Below are 24,716 nucleotides of genomic sequence, written 5' to 3' on the forward strand. Positions count from 1 at the left end.
TGTTTATAAGTAATGTAACAATTACCTGATTTTTTTTGTATGTAACTGTAAGGGAATAGAGTCACCTTAATGGTTTGTATCTTGTTATCCTGATTACATAATCCTGTTACAAAAGTTCAATTATTGAAAGAAAGCTTTAGGCCTATAGCTGTCAACTGTACAAACTATGATCACCAGTTCAATACATTTGACAAATTCGACTTGGTTTCTATACTTATTTGAATCCAAAAACCCCCCAAAAAAAGATGTTTGCAATTTTTTCCCCCACATTTTCTTTTTTATAGGATATGTACATTTCGGTTAATCGGTTCACCGTCTTTTTGGAGGTCGAATATTCGAATATACATTTGCTTTCAATTCCCATTCCTAGTAAGAACCAATAAGTTCCCTGGTCCCCTTTCATACAGTAATGTGCTTAAAAGGAAAAGTGTGCAGACGCGAGGGGGCGACGTCGCTCTCTGCAACACCCTGTCGGATCCAGTGAGGGGGAGAGGGAGGGAGGGGGTAGAAAGAGAGAGGGAGGAAGAGAGAGGATCTGCTGTGCGCTCCTGCTCCGAGATCCGACTCCAGTGTCAGCTCGATTCAGTCACACAGCTCCGGCTCAGACATGGCTGGAAATTCATCTAACGTCTCCTCTTTTGTTTCTTTCTGACTTCTATGGCGAGATGCAGAATCGCGAATCTCGCGCTGTTTAATCCGCCGCACAATGGGCACGTCGCTTTGCATTAACTGGCCGACATTGTTGCATTACATTTGGAGTCAGAGACGTATGTTAATTAGCCTCAATTACGCTCTTTTTCATATTTTTAACATCATCCTCCAATAAGTAGTTAGACCCCCGCTACTACTCCCCATTTGCATTTTTAATGTACGCCTTATGAATTAAATTAGGGTGTGATGCAACTTCACTACAGTTAAGGCCAGTACGGTGGGGGGGTTAATGATAAGAATGGGAAGATAGGGGAACTAATAGACTCCAGGCTATTAGCAACACGGTGGGACTAAAGCATGGTGCTTCATTACACTGAATTAAAGGAAGTCGTGTGTGATGCTGCTCTGATGGAACCTCGGATCGCACTGATGCTCGCGAGCAAACAACACAGGAGATATTACTTCATTTAAAATGCTTTCTGTTGCCCCCCTATTGTGCATTTATGTTTCTATCTGAGAAAGAGTGAGAGAGAGAGAAGGGTAGATGGTAGATTGAATTGCGTCAAGGGCAAATTCATGACAGTCATTGTACTTTTTTATAGCAATCTCACATCCATTCGTTACACTAGAGGTGAAGAAAATAACATTATTTTATGATTAAAATGAATAAAAGCATTTTTTATAGTATGATATTTCAGAAATTCCAGCACTCGTTGTAATTTTATCCGCACAGGCTTTGCGAACTGTCAGCCAGTTATTCGACTTCCTTAATTCACTGGATGTGTAAAACATTTAATTTCCCTGCTACAACTGAGGCCGGACCCGGAGGAGAGAGGGGAGAAGAGAGAGGAGCGCAGTGGCACTTAACTGGTTTTGTTATGAGGGGCCCGGTGTGTGCTCTGGCTGGCGTCGCGCAGCCCCAATCAGGTGCCATTACAGCCGGTGTTTGAGCATACCATTGGCTGGTGGGGAAAGGAGCTGTGCGCAAAACCAACCCCGCTGCTCACAGTCGCCTTACAGAAGCCGAGCTGCAAACATCATCCGCTTTGAGCGCTTAGGCGCAGTGATTACATGCTCTCAGAGAGAGATAGAGGGAGAGATTCGCGGGGCTTTATTTAGAAGTTGCATTTATGCTAGATTTGCAGTGCGTAAAAGCAGGACTTTTTTCCCTACTCGTGTGGAATGTCCATGTTGTTTTGTGACTTTGTGTGAAGAAGAGGCTGTCTGTTCTGAGCACAGGGAGTGTTGGCTATGCGTCCTGGCTGCAGCCTGCAATGTTTGCGCTGACGCCAAAACTCACAGACCGGTGCAGAATTGATTAAAACAGAGGAGCTCGGATCAAATGGCCGTGCTTCTCACAGCTGAAACGACACAATGTTCCACTGACCCGAGGCACAGGAGAGGAATTTCACAATCGTGCAGCCTTGTTGCTGTTTATTTCACTGCCTTTTTGCGGACAGAGGACATGGGAAATGCTAATTTATTGTAAGAAAAAGGAATAACACTTTTTTTTGTTCATCTTGAAGTGCACTTTGTGAGAGGAGATGATTTGGTTAATACTCCTTCTCTCCATCCTGCATGGAGCTGTTTCTCAGCTACACTACTCCGTGCCAGAGGAGCAGGAGCCTGGCTCCGTGGTTGGGAATATTGCAGAGGATTTGGGGCTGGACATTACCAAACTTTCCGCTCGCCGTTTCCAGACGGTGCCCAGTTCGCGGACACCTTATCTGGAGGTGAACTTAGAGAACGGAGCGCTTGTGGTGAAGGAGAAAATCGACCGAGAAGAAATCTGCAAGCAAACCACCCCGTGCCTATTGCACCTGGAAGTGTTTCTGGAGAACCCGCTGGAGCTGTTTCGCGTTGAAATTGAAGTGATGGATATCAACGACAATCCACCCAGCTTCCCTGAGACGGACATTTCCGTGGAAATATCGGAGAGTGCCATCCCCGGGACCCGTTTCCCGGTAGAGAACGCCTTCGACCCGGACGTGGGCACGAACGCTCTCAGCACATATGCCATCACGAACAATAACTATTTTTACCTTGATGTGCAGACACAGAGTGACGGGAACAAGTTCGCGGAGCTGGTTCTAGAGAAGTCTCTGGACCGGGAGCAGCAGGCTGTGCACCGCTACGTGCTGACGGCTGTGGATGGGGGCATCCCTCAGCGCACTGGGACGGCTCTCCTGGTCGTTAAAGTGCTGGACTCGAACGATAACGCGCCCACCTTTGACCAGTCAGTGTACTCTGTGAATCTGCGGGAAAATTCTCCCGTGGGTACTCTGATCATCCAGCTCAACGCCACAGATGTTGACGAGGGACAAAATGGGGAAATAGTTTATTCTTTCAGCAGCCACAACGCCCCGCGGATAAAGGACTTATTCAACATTGACGCCAGGACAGGTAGGATAGAGGTGGCGGGAGAGGTGGACTACGAGGAGAGCAGCACGCACCAAATTTACGTCCAGGCTAAAGACATGGGGGCTAACGCCGTCCCCGCGCACTGCAAAGTGCTGGTGAAACTCGTGGACGTGAACGACAACACACCGGAGATTGGTTTCAGCACTGTGACCGAGTCCGTGAGCGAGCAGGACGCCCCGGGCACCGTCATCGCACTTTTTAGCGTCTCAGACCGGGACTCCGGCGAAAATGGACACATGAGCTGCGAGGTTTTGGGAGACGTTCCTTTCAAGCTCAAATCCTCCTTTAAGAACTACTACACTATCGTGACAGACGGACCGCTGGACAGAGAGAACACAGACTCCTACACCATCACCGTGGTGGCCAAAGATAAGGGTCAGCCGTCGCTCGCCACCAGCAAATCCATCAAAGTGCACGTCTCCGATGAGAACGACAACGCGCCCCGCTTTACGCAGGCTGTTTATGATGTTTATGTGACTGAAAATAACGTGCCCGGGGCTTTCATCCACGCTGTGAGTGCCATGGACCCTGATATAGGACAAAACGCTCTCATTACCTACTCCATATTGGAGTGTGAAATACAGGGCATGTCCGTGGACACGTATGTATCCATAAACCAGGATACCGGCTATCTTTACGCGCTGCGCTCTTTTGACTACGAGCTGCTGAAGGAATTTAGTTTCATGGTGCATGCTAAAGACGGTGGAGCTGCCGAGCTCTTCTCTAACGCCACTGTCAATGTGATCATAGTGGACCAGAATGACAACGCACCCACTGTCATAGCCCCCATCGGTAAGAACGGCACAGCCAAAGAGCACCTGCCGCGCTCTGCTGAGCCCGGGTACCTGGTGACGCGCATCATGGCTATGGATTCGGATGATGGCGAGAATGCACGGCTGTCCTACAGCATTCTGCGGGGCAACGAGATGGGGATGTTCCGCATGGACTGGAGGACGGGGGAGCTGAGGACAGCCCGCAGGATCTCCCCCAAGAGGGACCCGCAGGGCTACTACGACCTTCTGATCGAGGTGAGAGACCACGGACAGCCCCCTCTCTCCTCTTCTGCGAGCGTGAGTGTAATATTAGTGGACAGCGTAGTGGAGGGCCGCAGTGGGGACCGCGGCTCGGCCTCCAAGGCGAAGGAGACCTCCCTTGACCTCACCCTCATCCTCATCATTGCCCTGGGCTCTGTGTCATTCATCTTCCTCCTGGCCATGATCGTGCTGGCCGTGCGCTGCCAAAAGGACAAGAAGATCGACCTGTACACGTGCCTGCTAGCCGGAGAGTGCTGCATGTGCTGTGGCTCGTGCTGCAGCAGGCAGGCCCGCGGCCGGAAGCAGAAGAAGCTGAGCAAATCCGACATCATGTTGGTCCAGAGCACCAACGTGACGTCAGGGGTCGGGCCCGTGGGGCAGGTGCCCGTGGAGGAGTCTGGTGTGGGCGGCGTGGGAGGGGGCTTCGGCTCCCACCACCAGAACCAGAACTCCTACTGCTACCAGGTGTGTCTGACACCGGAGTCAGCCAAAACGGATCTGATGTTCCTGAAACCGTGCAGCCCCTCCCGCAGCACGGATACGGATCACACCAACCCCTGCGGCGCCATAGTGACGGGTTACAGTGACCAGCAGCCGGACATCATATCCAACGGCAGCATTCTCTCTAATGAGGTAAGAGCAGCTTGAATCAGCCATCACTGAAAGTGGAAAAACACCCATGATTCAACCCAGATCATACATATCTACAGAGATTCACGCTCTGTGTCTGCTTCACGTCAAAGTCTGTTATCCACCCAGGTCACGCGCAACACAAGTCCCGAGAGGATGTGTGTGTGTGTGTGTGTGTGTGTGTGTGTGTGTGTGTGTGTGTGTGTGTGTGTGTGTGTGTGTGTGTGTGTGTGTGTGTGTGTGTGTGTGTGTGTGTGTGTGTGTGTGTGTGTGTGTGTGTGTGTGTGTGTGGGGAGGGGTGTATCTGCTATTGACTTGGCTGTCATGCTCGGTGGCCTTTTAATAATTGTCATGCGTAATGGTGATTGGACATGTCAATGTTCGAATCTTGCGTGGCCTTTTGGCTTCATTCGCAGTAGTGGTTCTATCAGATCAACCTTTGGGGTCGTGCGCAAAAGGCTGAGTGTGACAGGGAGTTTGACTTTTGGGTATACACTGCTGATCATTTTACTGTCGAACCAGAATTGGATGGGATTATTCTGTGTTCAGTTGAAACAAATCCATAAACAAAAAAAAGTTAAAACCTCTGACTTGGGTTTTCAATATGTGGTTGACCCGAATGGCAATGTGTTTCAGACCATGAGCACATTTTGTTTACCTTATTGTAAAGTGTTACCCTCATTTGAGTTTAGACAATTGCCAAGATGCTTGCAAGACAGTTAGATTACATCAGCAGCCTTAATTAGCTTACCCTCATAAAGAACAGGCGTTTGCAACGGATATATTCTTAATCTTATTAGGTTATAAAGTTTGGGCTGCTCGTATCAGCATGAAGAGTAGGGGGACTTGATAGCGCTGTTTTGTGTGCATTCTGCTTGGGGGAGCTGTGGATTTTTTTTTGTGGAGCTTTTGTGTTGATTGCGCTGCAGGGCTGGAGTAGAGCCAGTCACACACAGCATTGCCTTTGCTGCGCGTTAAGTATTCCGCGCACGAGCCTGCACGGCAGCACCGTGAACAAAGGTTGTTCAGTCTCAGCGTCGCGCGGCTCAATCATTTACGCATTCAGTCGCCTCCCCTAACCCACTCTCCCCTGCTCCCGTCTCCTCTCGCCCACTCGCTCACCGAGTGGATGCGCGCACTGACGCCCCCACCCCACTCCTCCTTCCTCTTCCTAGCTCATTCCATCACCGTTAACGCGTTGACAGCCAATGTATGAGGATGAAAGTCAGTGGTGGAATTTGACTAAGTACATTTACTAAGGTAGCATGTTTAGGTACTTGTACTTGAGTTTATCTTCTTTATAGGAGGTGCTCTACTATATTTTTAAGCAAGTATCCTCCACTACATTTAGTTTGACAGCTATAGTTACATTGCAGTTTTGGATGATTAATAATTAATGCATAATGATGAATAATGGAGGGTTAAGCTACCAAGCAGTACATTCAAATTAGCCACATTTTAACTAGATGCATCATTAAAGTGATAATTGATCTATCAATAATTATAATGTAATGCGCAAATGGGATTTTATGCATGATGAGTATACTTTTGGATTTGTACTTGTACTGAGAATGTTCACATTGTAGTATTGCTATTGCTGTAGTATACTGCTGTATATACCCTGCTTATTTGTTCATGTGTGTATTTAGCATTAACTCTAATCAAATGTGTTTTTTTTTTCTAGACGAAACACCAACGAGCAGAACTCAGCTACTTGGTGGACCGGCCCAGACGTGTCAACAGGTATTCAAAAGCTACATCTCAGCACTTACACACAAACACACACGCCATATTATTATTGCCAACGTGCCGAGCCTATGAGCCTCACACCAGGACCTGTAACATCCAATAGGCCTCATGGAGCTCAGGCTATTCACAGATCTATAAAATTGAATATTACATCCATCAGTGTGAGTCCCGTATACTCTGCATCGTTAATTGTGGCTTTGAGAGGCTACATGGTTCCCAATGTCTCCATAACGTTCATCTTCAATTTGGCATCCGTCCCATAACTAACAGAGCAGGGCCTATTACACCTCTAATGCTGGATTTCATTACATGCCATGTGAAACATCCAATTTCGCCTCTTGACGGCCACCGTGACTGTATTAACGCGGTGTTGATTTCTGGTTCTCTTTCTCTCTGCCCCCTCATTTAATCCTCCTCTCCTCTCTTCCACCCCTCCCTTCTTAATATTGTCTCTTGACCTCTGTCTTTGACCCTTCCATTATTCTCATCTCTGTTTTTTCTGACACAACCTCCCTCCCCCACCTCCTACAGCTCTGCATTCCAAGAGGCAGACATAGTCAGCTCCAAAGACAGCGGGCATGGCGACAGCGAACAGGGCGACAGTGACCATGATGCCACCAACCGGGGTCATTCTGCCGGTGAGTCCAACCCGGCCCAAGCAGACCAAATTACACTGTCATTACCCACACATACACCCTCCAATCCTCCAGTTTCCATAGAGTGTGTTTGCAATTGTGAATGGGATAATTCCGATTTTGTGGTGCGGACCAGTGGTTTTTAATTTCCTTAATTTGAGAGTGCGAATGCCGGGGCCCCTGCCTGGCATGAGCGAGCCCCAGAAGTGTTGATTGTTTTTCACACCCGGATGAAAGGGAGGAATATTTGGGAGAGATCTACTTTTCCTTTTTTTTCTCTTTGCCTTTCTCTCTTTCTCACCGAGTGGTGCTGAAAGGACAGCGACTCGCAGAGAGGCCGTTTGAGGCCCTCAGTGCTTTAGTGGCACAAATCAATAGGTTCTCTCAAGTGAAAGGGAAAAGGCTTGGGATCTAAATTGATATAATGAGATGTGTTTCAATAAACCACGCAGTCGGCGTGTTGTACGGCCTTTGTTGGTTATAGATTCAGCTGAGCAAGGACATCAGCAGCTTTTGGGTTCTTTGTGTTGTTGGCAAAATCTTTGCAGATTTGGCACAAGTTAAGGCAAACATAACATGTTGGAATTAGAGAACATTTCCTGCACTTCAGCTTTGTTTACTTACTCTCTTCTACATTTTACAATGCAGTACTTTTCCCCCCCTTTTAGACACGGTTTTATCATAAGCCTCGTCCTGTTCTCCCTCAAATTCGATTAGGTTAGTACCTGTTTATTGATCAAAGTGGAGTCAGACAAAAAAGTGGAGCAAACAAAATCTCATTTCATATTGAATTGCCCTTTTCCTTCTGAGGAATTGTTCCACGTGACTGCAGTAAGACCCCTGTCTAGACCGGAGCCTGCCGAATATAATATCAGTGCTGGGAATACAAATAGACTGGATTAGATAGGTGTTGTAGGATAGTGAATGGTGCTCATCAGGCTCCATGATGTTTGACATTATTAATGAACCGAGCCAAAATAGAGAGCCGATATGCAGCGGTGGTGTCACAGCCTGCCCTCACTGATAAAGCAGGCTTGGAAGGTCAAATCTGTGCGAGACTGAAATGCAGAATTGGAAGAAATCCAAAAGGCTTGCTTATTTTTCGCTGAAAAGTACATTGTTTTTGTGGAATACATATTAACAAGGGCGTTTAATCATACATTCTGAGTTGTATGTAAGTTATTTTTTAAACAGATTTTCAAGAGGTAGAGAAGGTATAACAAAGAAGATATATTTTATGAATTTGCGATGCATCTTAAACTCTTTATCTAGCAGTCAACATCATTTAGTGATAAGCTAGCCCTTAAAGGCGGCAAATTACTGTATGGTCACTTTTTGGTTCATACTTATGTTTTGGGTTTCTATCAAAAAGTGTTTACATGCTTTAATTTGAAGAAAAAACATTAGACTTTCTCAGACTGGCTGTCTCAATATACTTTATTTATCTTTTAACATAAACAATCCGTTTTAGCGCCTGTCTCTTTAAGACAGACTGCAAAGGTTGTTATTAAGCAGTAATTGGTGATACTCAAATATAGGCTGGTGTTCTCTGATTACTTATAGGCTTTATTGCGAAGAAAATAACTAATAACATTTTTACTAAATACTTCAATAATACAATCAATATTGCAAAAATATCGAATGTTTTCTGAAAATAATCGAACGGGTTGTCTTATTTCACAAGTACCCAAATATATAATAATAATATATAATATATATGATATAAATACATACCGAAGCTCTAACAAACTCTTTTTTTTCTTAAGGCCCCCTTTAAAACATATCTTATGCTAAGTAATTGCCGTGAACTCCTTCTGACTGGTTTGCTTGCATATTTAAAAGGACCATATTAATGAACTGAGAACATGTTTATTTGGCTACAAGGGCGCTCATTTGGCACTGGCCAAAAATGAGGAGTGCACCCAGTTGATTCTGTACTCTGTTCGCTCGACGAGCAAACCAACATTTGTTCATCATGTTGGATTTAGAAGGGAACAGCTTATCGCTCCATGGGAGGTAATATCTAGTGAGTGGTATTTGGAAAGAGGGACAGTTGAGTTTCACATACTTCTGTAAACAGCAAAACCAGATGGAGTGTGTGTGTGTGTGTGTGTGTGTGTGTGTGTGTGTGTGTGTGTGTGTGTGTGTGTGTGTGTGTGTGTGTGTGTGTGTGTGTGTGTGTGTGTGTGTGTGTGTGTGTGTGTGTGTGTGTGTGTGTGTGTGTGTGTGTTTGTGAGTGTGTGTGTGTCTATAAAAGGTATGCCATTGACTGGATTAATATGTAGGCGTATAATACCTGTATGTAATCCGCTTGTGTGTGTTTTGTGTAGGAGAAAGAGAGGCTAGGTGATGATGTCTGTATTGAGTCCTTTGAGGCGGGGCTATGGAAAGCTTAAATGAGATTCAGTTTAAAGAGAGATAGAGTGGTAGCTAGTGCCTGGCACTCTGCCATGAGCACTGCATACTGCCTCTATATAGGCATACAAGAGACTCCTTTTAGGGATGAGAACATTAATGTTTGGCTACTGTGGGTTGTATGACATGTGTGTGTGTTTTGTGTGTATAGGGGTTTCATGCTGGTTACATTTCAAGCTGTCCACAATTAAATAAATGATAAGTCAACTAACATGCAATTTTGACGACAAATTGAACATATTTTATACAGCATTGTATCCAGTCCTTTCAACCCCCTCTGCTTAAGTTATCATTCAAACATTCACACCCCATTGATACAGAGCAGTGTGCCAATTGCTTTAGTAAGCTAACATTCACACATCGTTGATAGAGAGCAGTGTGCCACTTACTAACATTCACACACCGTTGGCCATGCCGATTGAAAGACGACCGCACTATCTCAGTCCCACTCGCCCAATGTTTGTACAAAAGCTTGGATCAAGTGACTTAATCAACAACATTTCTAAAATGAAGTTGTTCCACCAAGAATCATGCAAGAGCACCACCTACAATCTTCTTCTTTTACGAATTGTTTGGACCAGTTTAGCCTTTATAAGTGATCTTCCCATATGAAAGTGTGAGATAGGGGTGATAACAAGAATAAAGGAACTGCCAGCTCTACCAAATGGTCCACCATTTTAAATCTCGTGTTTACTAAAGATGTTCTGATAAGGTTCTTCACCATAAAAAAAAGGATGGTAAAAATACATCTTAGTTGACTAAGACTAAAAGCTAAGTATGGCACGTGTATTTGCCATGAATTTCTGCAGCGTTTGCATAAGTAAATATAGATGTGCACATTCATATGCACACATATGCAGAGCATGCACCAACAGTGTGTACACTCTTATTGTGGATGTGTGTTTGTCACACACACATATTCTATTTCAGGGTTTTGTGGCAGGGTCTCATCCCTCATTCTGTCTCCCCCACACGTTAGCTCTCTGCAACACTCGGCTGATCAGTAATTCATTTCTAGAACCTTTGCATAGCAATTATCAAAGGAGGGCTGGAGAGAAGGCTTCCTCACAGGACCAGCGTGGCACACTCTCCCTTTTGGTGCACCTCGGAATATTTCAAATCAAGGGGAAAACCATTTCCAGTTGGCATATCATCAACTACACCTGCCGTGGCTTCCCGCTCGGCCGCTCGTCTGACACTTTAGAAAATAAGTCTCTTGACTAGGTTTTAAATCAAAGGGACGCTTGCCTGTGAGGATTGGATATCAGCAGATACCTTAAAAAAAGTTGGCAAATGGCTTTTCTGAAGGCAGCGTGTCTGGAGTGAGGTACCGCTGTGTCAGGAGCCAAAGCACTATTGATTGACTGCAAGACCTCCCAGCCTTTTTTTTATTGTTAGATCCGAATAAGACTTGGTTTACCTCTTTAATTCCCATCATGAACCTAATAGGAGATGGCGGCAAGAATGATTAAGCAAAATAAAAAAATAAAAAAGGTGACAGACAAGAGAGGATTACATATTCATTGGCAAAAAAAGAAAATAATATTGGCACCTAAGAAACGTTCGATCAGATGTGGAAGGCTGTGTGACGGGTGGCAGACTGGAAATGATCATTATCTTGACGTTTGTTGTGGTGGGAACAACAGCCTTGACAAATGGGACAATTAAATCACTGTGGCAACGGTGTATTAGATGGCTGATTATGAATTAGTGGCGGGCACCGTGTTGCAGTTTCCCCATGTCAGCCAGTTGTCAGACGAATTTAGCACACATGGTTCTGAAACACACTCCTCTCAGGCCAGAGATACTGACAAAACTGTGGGCTGTGAACCCTGACTCCATCATCAATTACACCGAAAATACTGTCTTTGTTTAATATAAAAAGCTCACTTAATGAAAGCATGGAGACCTTGCTGAATGCAAAGGACAATAAGTTGTGAAAAGTCAGAATGCTTACAAAAGACAATAAAGTTGCGAAAAACTGAAAAAAGGCAGTGTAAAAGAATTATAGCACCCAACTAATATTTTAATCAACAATATGTATTTTTATTATTTATTTTAATGTCTGATTATTTTCCTGATCAATATTGAAAATTGTTCATAATGCTTCCCAAAGTTCAATATGTGTCTGACCCAAAGATAGTCAGTTTAGGATCATGTAAGAGAAATAGCAGCAGAAAGTCCTCGAATACAAGTGGCTAGAACCGGAAAATGTTTTGAAAATGTACTCACAGGATGTCACAATCTTTCAATAAGGATAGATGACACCAGAACATCTTACAAGTACAACTTCTAAAGGCTAGAGAAAGTAAATGGTCCAACGTAAGGCTTCAAAAGCCCATAAGCAGATGCAAACAGGAAATACAGTATCTCTATTTGAAAAGGAGAAAATCTATGACAGCAAATTGGATAAAAAAACATAGCCTCATTAAAAAAAAAAAAATCAATTTGCATTTAGACTGTTACAGGTTAGGATGTCACCACTTCTTCCAAACTGACTGGCTGGTTGAATATCAATTAAAGTCACAGTAGACAAAGGACAAGATCAATTTGATTAACTAATTGCCTTGATTTCTTTGATTACTTTCTTACCTCAAACAAAGTACGTACAAAAAAAAAGAAATATTACATGACCTTTTCATAACGCGGTTAAGGTCGATGGAGGAGTGGATTCACTGTGACTTACTGAGTTCTGTGTGGAAATGAATCAAAAACTCAAACTCATTAATGTAATGATTAGCAAAACACTGACGCATCTCGTCGAGTGGCTCGGTGAATGTGTGAATGGTATGAATAGGCTGGGCTTTCTGAAGGAACTGAATAGCACATTAAGTGTTCTTCTATGAAATGGAAGAAAAAAGGAAGTCATGATCCTTCTTGAATAGGGCCTAAAATATGCTGAAAACATGAGATCCAAAAGGAAGAAAGAACAAGTTGTATTCTTACAATGGGTCCTTGGATATTTAGTTGAACATGAGGCAGTTCATGGAAATCTCAGTCATGACAAAAGTAATCGCGCTTTGGCCATGACTGATCTGCTCAGACATCAGGGAACATCTGCTCCAGACATGCTGCAATGCTTAACTTACATGCATGGAACATATATGCATGCATTCTGGCAACAGTAATTCCTCTTGATTACACATTTTCTCTACATTTTGAGGTTTTAACCCTGAAGCATACCCTATTCTAACATCATACTGTACTTGAGAAGATTTTAAACTAGCAATTGATACCATAAAATCATTAGGAAAAGGTTTAGTGAGGTATTTAAATGAAGTGAGGAGTACGGTAATTCTCTCATAGTCTTTTATACAGTAAGATGCTTTTTTCTAACCTGATATTAGAGCGATTCGTAATTAAAGAAACCTTCGCATCGGCTTTTATTTTCAGAAAAAGGATATCATTTTTACCAACATTTTGGGTCTAATTACTCTCACTTATACTTCCAAATAAAGTGATTTAGATCATTTGGTACCAACCCTGTCCATGAGGAATAAGATATGGGATCTGTGTGTTGTTACTTGTTTGCTAACATAGGTTAAATAAACTAAAGTAGAAAACTTATTTAGAGAAGTTATGGAACTTAAAATGCCTATTATGTGCTATGATATACTTTGGTTAATAGAAACACCCCACTGGTTCATGTATAAGACTTATATGGCTTATATATAGTATGATATTATATGGCTTAGAACTGTTCTTTATTGATCTGTATTTAGTTCTTGTAATGTCACAATTACTCATTACTGACCAGTACAATGGTATAACTAGAAGGGCATTTGGAGAGTCATTGGCCAGTGCTCTTTCCACAAGTATGAAAACACATGTGTATGTTTTACTCATTATTGGATCCAATCGAAAATGGAATGTCTTCTTCCTTGGCCCATGCTAGACCCTTCCACCAAGTTTCATGAAAATCGGGCCAGTAGTGTTTCTGTAATCCTATTGAAAAACAGACGAACCAGATCAAGGACTTTTAAAATGGATTGCTAAAACTAAGAAACAATACCCGTTGTAATATACCACTATTACCATTAATGGGGAGCTAAGTCATGATCAGATTATATCTTGGACATTGACTTCCACTTCCTAAGTGATGAAAAGCGTACAAACTACAGATCAATAATCAGTGGTCATCCAGAATCTTTGCTCCTACATTACAAAGGGCCGTATTAATCAAACAGACACTGTTAGGGCAAGCGGCCATCTTGGCTCTCCCTCCCAACTCAGGAGCTGTATAACAAAAAAATGGAAAATGGTAGCTGCCTTTCCAAGAGTCTGAACAATATCTCTCACTGTCATCACGGGATATGGTGGGAGCCATCTTGCTCTGTTTTGGCCCTGGGAGGTCTCTGGTTTGTTCATCACAGTCTCACAGGCCAACCTGTGCAAGAAAGCTATGCTACTCCTCTGCTGGCCTGAGCTGCTGTCCAAATATTGATGTTGTGTGTCTGTATTCTCTCCGGAACAGTGGAGGACAAGATGAAAAACAGACGTATGGATAGAAGACACCCTTTACCTGGGGGATAGATGTTCTTTTTTTTGAGGGAAAAAGAGATAAAGAGACAGGAAGAGCCAAGCAGAAAGGATTGAAAGTGAGAGAAAATAACCAGAGACAGTGAGGGTGATATACAGAGGGGGGGCTACGAAAACCGAGACAGACCTGATTGCAGCAGAAATGTGCCCACATGGTGTGAATTCACCAGTTTTCCCTATAATTTGTTTTACCTACTCCCAGTTGCTGGATGTATGTCAGGCAGCACAATTAGTCAAATCCCACCAACGTGGGATTTCGGAAACACTCCGGGATGTAATTGGGAAAAAAGGAACAGAAGTGCTGATTGCATATTAGCAAGTAGATTGTGTTTGCATTGTGTGGCGTCGTCTTTACCTCTCCTTGTGCGTGTGTGTGCGTTTGTGTGTCTGTTTTCCCTGCCTGATGAGGTCACAATGAGAGACGGTGCTGCTGGCAGGGCCTGTCATTGCCAGTCACCGCTTTTAGTTGTTGTTTGGTTTTCTGCCAGAGGAAGAAAAGGTGCTTCAAGGGAATCAACAGCCACCGGGTGTCATGTGCACATGGCCTTTCTGTCTGTTAGCTTGTGTATATTTACATATCCCCGCGTCAAGAGACTGTTTTTAAGTGTGTCCGCAAATGTATGTGGTGATATCGATGTCTTTTTAAGACTGAGTCGACAGGCCAAAACAATATTGAGTAGTTTGAAAGCCAAAAGTTTCTCAGAGCGTGATTTAACAGGGCTTTCTGCAGAATATATTTATACATCATCTCCAGAGAACAATACGCTCCTTGTGCCTGCTTAATAATATACTAGGAGATGAGACATTTGGAACAAACTGAGCTTTCTCTTAATCCTTCGGCATTAACTCTGTTCCTTTATCTTGCATGTGCGTTTAGTTTTGCACCTGGGTGTCTGGGTTTTTTCTGGGTGTCTCAGCTTATTTGTTTGCACATTTTGAGGCGTAAGCACTGTGTCTACGGAACGCTTTATCTTCGCTTTAACAGCACAGAGATGATTGCGAGGGCCCGAGCTCAACACCCTTGTGTGTCCGTGGAGGACATTAATTTGCCGGAAGGTCCATTAAAAGGCCAAAGGCTAACTGTAAGGTGGGAATTAACAGAAATACTATGATTTATAAGCCCCCAGACCTTTAAAGACAGCCATAAATATACATTAGTTTCAAGAGGTGAGTTGGAGGGTAATGCAAGTTAACGCCACTCAAGTTCTTTAGTCCCAGAGTGCTGCATTGTTCTAGTTTAAAGGTTTTTCTTTTTTTCTGAACCTTATAATTTCTCTGAGTCTGAGCTACAATTGACCCACAACCTGCACATGCAAGGAGGTGATAAGACAAACCATTTGGCAGAAAACAAACAGGTAAACAGAGCGAAGGGTTATAGTTAGAGGCCATATGGGGTTTCCAGTTTCCTGTAGTGTGCTATATGTTTTTTTTTCATGTTATTGGTCTGCAAAGGCTAAAATCCCAAAGTTCCCTCCAGAGGGAGTGTCTTCCCCACACACTCTCACCCTGCCTGAAACGCCCCCAATTGGAGTCCTTTGTCTTAGTCTGAATAATCACAACAGAGCCAGCCAGCTAACCAATCAGAGGAGACTGGGCTCTGGTTTCAGACAGAGGGTGAAAAGAGGTTCTAATTTTTATTTTTGAAAATTAAAGCACGGACATAAAACAAATATGAAACCTGAAAATTAGCATGATACTTTAGGGCCACACTAAAACTTGCTAAACCAAATACAATACGTTCAAGGGATAGTTTGGGATCTTGAAAATGGGATGGCATGAGGTAATCATTCATAGTTAGTGTACAGATGGTGTCTGCACACCCCCAGTTTAGAAAACTAAACTTGTACACCTCATACAAACCCACTTCACCAACCCCAAATATCATTACAAATGAAAATTGAATATATAGAAAATAGAAGTAATTAATACAATATTTGTTCTATATTTGCTTGTAAAGCAATTTGAGCACCAGGAAAAGCGCAATATAAATAAAGTGTTATTATTATTATAAATGTTCGGCCCTTATATGCAGCTATTTACAAATAGACCAGATTGTAGTCTCCCACAGGAAAACAAGATTGTGCTGTTAATCCTCTGTTGACTTCATTAATTCAATCCAAGTTTAAGCATACATGAACCGTCTCTGCATCTATTCGTATTCATTATTTTACCCCCCAAAAAAACCTCCAGCGACACATAACCCTGCATAGTTCGATAAGAGGGTACTCCAACCCTGTCAAAAATCCATATGATGGAAAACATAAAAGATCATGTTTAATTGGAGTTTTTATTTTATTTCAAGTACTTAAATGTATCTCCCTCCCAGCCCACCTCTATGTAACCCTACTCTCGTGCCCAATATGGGTCTCCCCCCCTGTCTTTTCTGGCCATTGCTGTTTCCATCTGCGATAGCCCGGGTCTCCCCTCTCCTTCCTTATGGTTCCTGCAGTATTGCTGATTCTCCTGCCTGCTGTCTCTCTCTGTGAAATCTGTGACTCCCCCCCCGCCCCCGGCTGTTTGGCCCTTGCTTTCCCTTGTCTGTGAGACTCGTGTCTCCTCTGGCTCTTTGGCCACGGCACAGTCTTTGTTGCCCGTCTCGCTCCCTGTGAGGCCTGAATTAGCAACACGATTAGATCCACACCATGCACACAACAGTAGGCCTTAGACAGTGTGTTGACAGTGCTGCCGTAAATAATAGATGGTATTTACATTTGGACCAGATGACATTGGCAGTTAGAACTTGCATTATTATAATAGCGGATTGAGTCAAGGTTAGTTTTGCCTTTATATTCAGTATCTGTTCTGGTACTAAGTTATATCAGAAAGGTCTTTATTTGGACCAAATCGACCCTTTTAACTTTTATTCCAATTTCCTTAATTACTTATTTCCTTTTGGCTTTAGAACATGAAAAATAACAACTAATACGCATATATGTATACATCTATGATCTATTTCCCATAAATAAAAGTCATTGTTTATTTAATTCAAGTTGTATTAAAGGTCCCCTATTATACTGTTTTTTATTTCTTTATTATAGGTCTCAGATATACAAAACATGTCTCTGAAGTTTTTTGCTAAAATACCTGACAGATCATGCATTGCAGCATCCCATAATCCCCTCTGTTTCAGCCCTGTTTCCAAAGTGCTGATTCTCTGTCTGTTACTTTAGATGAAAAATAAGCAGCCACTCCCCACGCCCCTCTGAGAGATATTTGGTTAAAAAGAACACAATGGTGCTCTCGGAGGAGAGTCAGGTGATAAGGTGTGGGGGGGGGGGGGGGGGGGGGCTAAGGGTTACACAACACAAAACATCGTTATGACATCATAAAGTGGCCAAAATCTGATCAGCTCATTTTCAGAGAGGTTTTTATATAAATGGATCAGGCCAAAAAGAGAGAGAATCTTTGTTCCTGAAACCTTCAGAATCTCTTTCCACAGAGGGGACACATGTTGATGTATAAAATACATGACAAAATGGATTTTGTATAATAGGTCCCCTTTACTGTAAAACTACATTTACAAAATAATGATGACAATGTTCATCACAGTTTCCATAGTGATTGTAACCCAATATAATTACAAAAGTAGAAAAGTAAGTAGATGCGTTTACTTTTTTGCTGTTTTGTTGAAACTTTAACCCTTCCTGAAATAAGGTGTAGTTTCTCTGATAGAGACAGTAGGTAACGCTGCATTTGCATGTGTTTTACAGCCTCATTTTGATTTAAGTTTTAGCAGTCAACTGTGTTAACTAAAGATACAGATTTTTCTATCCGAAACCCATACTGAGCATGACAAATTATGTATATCTGCAGGTATGTATGTGGCCTGAGAAACACGATGTAGCCGCAAAAAAGGGGCCCTATTCATCTTTTGGGGGATCATTTCTAGTGACACATTCTCTATACTCGGCTCCCTCCCTTCGTGTAATCCGTAATCTGGTTCCTATTCTAAAATCAGGTCTTAATATACACAAAGAAGAATGTGGATGGGATTTTACTATACTTTATTTACTTAAAGCTGCAAGTTAAGGTGAAGCTTAATATAATATTATATATCATGTCCTATGGTAAAAAGTGAACCTAATAAAACTCTTGTCAAATTAAAACATCAAAATGACATTATATATAATTGCCAGATATCTGTTTTCTTTTTTTAATCATTATTGACAGTATATCTGCAATAAAAATTGATTTTTTTTCACTTTCCCCCATTTGAAGCCATAACTGTGTGATTTCCTTCGAGGGGAAAAAGGCAACAATGGGTGAAATAAAAATGCACTGAAATGACTCTGAAAGGGTTCATAGGGTTCAGATATCTTGTTACTTCATTGAGATGGCTGGATTGATTTATGCTGATTATTAAAAGTGATACACACTCTACTTATCTTTCTCTGTAGTATAATATCTATTGATATGTATACGCTTGCATTACATTGTTTGTGTGTGCGCCCGTCTGCTTTTAGTTATAGAGGTACAGAGGCATTATCAGTGGAATGGATCAGTCGGATAGATTTGTGTAAATGGACCCTTTGATCTGAAGGCCTCTCAGCCCTTGGGGAATAACAGATTAAAGATTGTCTAGTTTCTGGAGTTCTCTCGTTCCCTTTTCAGTCTCACTGATGTATCGCTTTCCTCCTTGGACCCTAAACTGCTCGTCTGGGCTTTGATCCTGCAATTCCGACGTGCTTTCCCACATGGCTTTGCTGGAAAACCGGGAAATAACTGGAACACCGAGAAATAACTACAAATTCCGGTCTGCGAAGGAGTAAACAAATGGCTGCAGAGTCCCTTTACTAAGATGAGTGTTTATATCTATTGGTGCTTTCTCTTCCCTTTTATAATCTTTCTGGTATTCTCTTCTCTCTCTATTCTCTCTAAAATCAACTAATTTACATAACTGATACCTCTTTTGTTCCAATTGCAGGACTGTGTGAGGTATTCTATGATATGATTAAAGATGTCAATTTAATTTTTTTGTGTTGTCTTTGTTTTGTCATCTGCATTAGCTCCGTGGCAATTACACACTTTGTCGGTGTGTATAGAGATGATTACTGTAAGAGTGTGATTAAGCAATTAATAAATATTGTGTTGCTTATCTGAGGCACTTTTCTTGCGAGAATTTGCGTTTTTTATTTTTTCTGTGTTTGAAGATGATGGGATATGGATTCACATTTTGATCTCTTGGTGTTTGAGAATCAATGGTGAGTCGGAGGATGTTGATGTTGAGAGTGGGGTGGTTGAAATGTTTTCACATCATTTTGATTGCACATTTCATTGGGAATGAATGAGGTGAGGAGGAAAACAAACAATTCGCTTCATCAATGTTGGCCTTGTCTCTTTGATGAATAGCTTTTGCTGCACTTATTCTGCTTGCAACATTGGCAAATGATTACTAACTTGTCTTCTCTCTTCTGGTTTCTTTCATTCATCTCCTCCATCTCGCCTTTTCCACTCCAAATATCTGCTTCTGCCTCTCTTCCCTCTTACTTATCATCCCTTACATCTCTGTGATCTCACATTTCCACCTCTCCCGACGCCCAACCCTCTCACATTTTTCCATCTACCCTGATCTGTGACCTCACTGCAGGCGCTGACCTGTTCTCCAACTGCACGGAGGAGTGCAAGGCCCTGGGTCACTCGGACCGCTGCTGGATGCCCTCCTTTGTGCCATCCGATGGGCGCCAGGGGCCGGACTACCGCAGCAACCTGCACGTCCCCGGCATGGACGCCACGTTGCCCGACACTGAGGTACCCTCCTCGGTCAACCTGCCCGATCAACTCACCATGGCCTCGTCCACCGCCTCGTCCAACGATAGGTCATTCTCCACCTTTGGCAAGGACGGTCAAAGGTCACAGTCACACCAAAGCCTTCACCATCACCTCCATCAGCAACAGCCGCAGTACAGCTCCAGCACGCTAGAGAGGAAAGAGTATGATAGGGGGACCCTACCATACAAACCCACCTTTCTCTGTGAGTATCAGTATGAAAATTCCCTGGGACCCTATGACTTTGGTCTGGTCCAGAACAGATACTAAATCAGGGGACCATGAATCTGCCTTTTTGATTCTGATCGGGACTTTTTTATGTTGCTTATCTATCTATATATTTTTTTCTTTTTTAAACACAGCTTTATGTTTTGTTGTAACGCTTTTTATTTTGTAATTTATGATTTTTTTGTTGAATGTAAAATGTAATATATTATTGCTAACTCCCTATCCTCCAAAAACCCACTTTGATAAATTCAATTTAACGCCATCGTAACCCTAAATCATTTCTGTGAACATGTCATTTATAATAAAATAATTTAATACAGACTCATGATAAACTGTTGTGGCCCCTTTTCTTTCTTTTTTACCTTTCTTTAAATTCCCCATGAAATCCTCCCCAATAAGCCTTTTTTTTAATCTGATGCTCATACAAGTAAAGGTTAGCAACACAAGCACACATCACACACAATTAAAATGCCAAGTACTGTTTAAAACATCATGTGAGATTATGGAGAGGAAATGAAAGGTAGCTCATCTCATTGTAAAGGACATATTTTTCCATTTGCTCAACAACAAGCTCGATCAAGATGACTTCCCTACTGAATAGCTTCGAAAGGTGAAACACACAACCCACGCTACTTATTTTTCACAAGGATTGAAGTCCATTTGTTCTAAAAAGGAAGTGTCAAGTATCTATACTTGCTTGCTAGTGAATCAATACCTGACATAAAGAATGGTGGGTGAGGTTGGGCTGACTGAGGTCAACATTCTTCAGTTGGTAATATCACGAACACAAGTTTGTGTGCAAGAAAGAAGGAAAACTATAACAATATGAGGAAGGCGTCATTTGGCTAATAAGAGGTATTGATATCCATTGGAATAAATTGAGATGGCATTCTAAAGACGCAGACAGGGAATCATTGGCAGGACATTTCTTGTAGATGTCAATTGCTTTCCAAGCTCCCACATTACATGAATATTCTATTAGCTCTAAGAGTAGGGAATGGATTCGATATACACATTCAGTAGAGAAGTCATTTCCAGTCAAGTCACCACCATGTTAACCACCATCCTCCATGATACTGCATGCTGGCTGTGGACTGTCTCTCAGGTAAACAATAAGCTCTATAACCTGCTTTCCCCCCCACTCCTTGTTTGCGTCTTAGCAAACAGACCCAAGCAATCTTCCTCTCGCACATCAGGAAAAATAATTTGTATTTAGCCTTTAGGTGCTAGAGCGTGCTATGCTCCAAATATAGCTGCCTGTGCGTCTGCTCATCTCGTCTGCCTCGAAGGGGTTAGGATAAATGCACTCCATACTCGCTCTGTCCAAAAAACTCACAACTCTATTAATCGTTTAATATTTTACTCATTTGATATCATCCATCTTTCCAGGTCTTTTTTAAATAAATTGACCACCCGTTGAAACTGGAAAGGTTCTGTTGTTCATCAGAGTGTGAAAGTGATGGGAATAGTCCCAGAGGCTGCAGCTCTATTAACCAATTGGCATCATGTTCTACTTTAAAAATAGCACCGCATGCTACTGGCTTTGGCGTTGCTCTGATCACCAGGGTTGCCTTGATAAAGGGTTTATGAATGTTTAATGAGCCATTTATAGATAATTAATGAAGCAATTAGTGCTCTGTTTATTTTCTGGCATGCATTATGTAGCCACCACATTTCAAACGTTTATCTTTACTGATGGACATGTTTTTTACCCAATTCCCAAATTAGTTTGCCATTAAAACTGTGAGGACCAGCCTTTAGGGTATATAAATAACTTCACAGAGAGTCCTTTGTGGCACGTATCCTTCAAGAGACGGTATTTCGAGCCGATTGTGTCACCAAAGAGTCTCAAGGGATCGGGTGCCATTTGTCTTTAACAAGTGTGTTCTCTGTGTTTTCAGCCCGCAAAAGGATTTGCTAGCTCATTCCACGTAGACCTGTCGGAGACAGCGTGAATTTCTGTGCTAAAACCACCAACGCTGATACCGGAGACAGCAACATAAAACTACACAAACAGTAACCTGGACAAAAGCAACCTTGGTTAAGCTTCATTATCTTGGGCGCGAACTGTAACAAAGCCTTGGCAGTGGTCGCCGGGGGAGAAGAGGAGAACTAAATACTGAGTAGCTGTAAACCTCAAGATATTTTGAGGAGCAATCCAAGGCCTTATTCCTCTCAGCAGGACTGAGACTGGGGCCGAAACACTCAACATGTGAAATTATTAAGTCATCAGCAGACAGATTAGAGGAACTGAAATGGACATAGGAATACAAAACCTGAAGAGGGACCCATTAGCCCACAGAGGTGGGTTGGTTTTTTTTGGACTGAGGAGTTAGCCTCTAGAGATCTGTGTGTGCCTGTTTACATGACGAAGAAAAATAATGTTTCTGTACAAACTTCAACCAATGTCACACGGAGCCCTTTAGCTATTTCTATGGTCACCACTAAGCCAACTGTACAGAGACTGTGTGGGGTAAAAAAATTGAGAGGAAGTGAGAAACTGAGCAGAAGGTTAGACATAGAGTGAGAAAGATCAGGTGTTGTACAGGTATAAAACACGGGGAAAATAAAAAAGAAGGACAAGGGGACGAGCAGAGATGATGTGCAGTACTATAAATTCTGTATCTCCGGTTTTTTGACTTGACTGTCTTTATATAACTTCTCTTTTTTTGTTTCTGTTGTTCTTTCTGTGTGGTTAAAGTGTGCAGACTAAAGTATTCCAACGTACTGTTACAGACAGGAACATGCTGTCAGGAGCCGGGTTCAGTCCTCTTTCAAGTTTAGCCACTTCAGGAAGGAGATTTTAACACTGCGTAGAACAAAAGGAGAGAAAAACAATCCACATGTTCAGTTTATCAATAAAATATCACAAATGAATGTTCTCATGTCTAAACTAGTGACTAACAGTTCCTTCCTGAGCTGACTGCAGATAAAGTGAAATGACCCTTTACCAGGATATGGTTCCCTTGATGCCATTGGCCTATACATAAACAATCAGACACACTCAGTGGTTTTTATCATGTGTGCAAAGTGTTTACTGTGCTATTTTAAAAAGCTTATAAATGAATATAAATCTATATATAACTATATATATATATACAATATACTTTTTTCTGAAAACTGTGTAACCATTGGTTAGTTTCTACACCTCATACTGTCATTCAATCTAATAATTCCAAGTGCTACAAAATCAAGACATGTATGGATAAAATTGAGGAGTAGTGCTTCTGCCTAAATAAGCAAACTCCTTCGCACCAACCAAGGATTAAGTTGATGTTCTTTTTTGATGTTACTTTTCACCGTTGACAGATGCTGGGCCTTGTTGTGTGTAACAAAGACACCAGTTGAGTTGTTTTGGCCTGTTGTGTATTTTTACTAGCAGACTATGTGTTCATGTACAGGAACGGGGGGCAATCACAATCGAGCTAGATATCAAAGGTTTTACAATCATACAAGAGAGGCATACATGGATAAATATGGACATAATCAGACAATACATGGTGCAAAGTATTGCACACACAAACATGCACACACACAAGCAAACACACACACACACACACAGGTCAAATGGTGATTAATAAACAGTGTCATTGAAATGATCTAATGTGTGTTTTGTTGGGTTTCTTAAGAATATTAGCATGTATTGATCAGAAAACACTAAGCTTAAATCCATGTGCTTAAGCCAAATACTAATGTCAGCATGGAAACAAGCTCACAAGGACATCACTAACAGGTTATTACAAAGCAGGTGTTATTGTTTAGAATGCTAACATTTGCTAATTAGCACTAAACACCAAGTTCAGCTGAGGCTGATGTTAGTTCTGCGGCTATTTGGTCATAAACCAAAGTATTCAAATATTACAAATTTGACCATGATAGTGACGCTAGATGAAAGTCAGATATGAACAACATGTGGACATGAATGGTTGAACCAAATTTCATGGGAATCTATCCAATGGCTAAGACCTTAAAAAGCAAAATAAAGGTATTAAAGTTATTCTCAAACCAAGAAAGGCTGAACAAATGTAAAAAGTTGGGCATTGTTTGATGCTAGTGCTCGAGAAAAAGTTGGGGGATTAGGATATATCCTCTCGGGAACAAAGGTTTTCATCAATTTCCATAGCAATACATCCTGTATTTGTCTTTTGAAGATAACAAAAAGTCTACTACCTACTACTAGAAAGTGATCACCAAGGTCAGTATGATTAATCCTCTGGGGACAATGCATATCCAAAAATGTACAAACTTTGATGATAATTCATGTTATCAATAGTGTTGCCATTCCAAATGTGCTAAAAGTGTGGTTCATAATAATGTTGTAAGCTTGGATTGAAGCCAGTTTATTTATTACAGACAAAGGAGGCATAGTGTAAAAACAGCCAAAAGCTGTGAACCATTTGTTCAGTCAAAGCAAGAAGCAACGTATTTTTTTAAATCCTCATGGAGCACATCCACTGATTTCCCTGTTGTTTTTAGCACATACATTTTCATGAAAAGACATTTAGTTATCCCAAAAGAATCTCATGGACTGTCAAGATGTAATCACTATGGTTTTGTTCTACTTTTCTCATTCCCTGACCTCATTAGCTCATGAAAAAAAACTTCTGGTGCCTGCCACTTGAGCCTTCGGTCCATTTTCTTCAAAAAT

The 24,716-nt window shown here is 42.0% G+C and overlaps 1 protein-coding gene across 3 annotated transcripts; it reads left to right on the plus strand.

Annotated features, from left to right (window-relative positions):
* Positions 1-866: 866 nt before the first annotated feature.
* On the plus strand, positions 867-23,667 carry pcdh10a (protocadherin 10a). Of its 3 annotated transcripts, none has more exons than XM_079647105.1 (5): positions 867-4,739; positions 6,421-6,479; positions 7,017-7,123; positions 19,662-19,822; positions 21,970-23,667. In XM_079647105.1, the coding sequence occupies exons 1-5, from the start codon at positions 2,196-2,198 to the stop codon at positions 22,021-22,023; spliced, it is 2,925 nt and encodes a 974-aa protein (XP_079503231.1). In that variant the 5' UTR covers positions 867-2,195; the 3' UTR covers positions 22,024-23,667. The 3 variants fall into 3 exon arrangements, with proteins under 3 accessions (XP_079503231.1, XP_079503229.1, XP_079503230.1); XM_079647104.1 differs by having other exon boundaries at positions 872-4,739; positions 19,662-20,045; XM_079647103.1 differs by having other exon boundaries at positions 869-4,739; positions 19,662-23,667.
* The last annotated feature ends 1,049 nt before the right edge of the window (positions 23,668-24,716 follow it).

This window comes from Notothenia rossii (genome assembly GCF_949606895.1).
Source record: "Notothenia rossii genome assembly, chromosome: 1".
Lineage (NCBI taxonomy): Eukaryota > Metazoa > Chordata > Actinopteri > Perciformes > Nototheniidae > Notothenia > Notothenia rossii.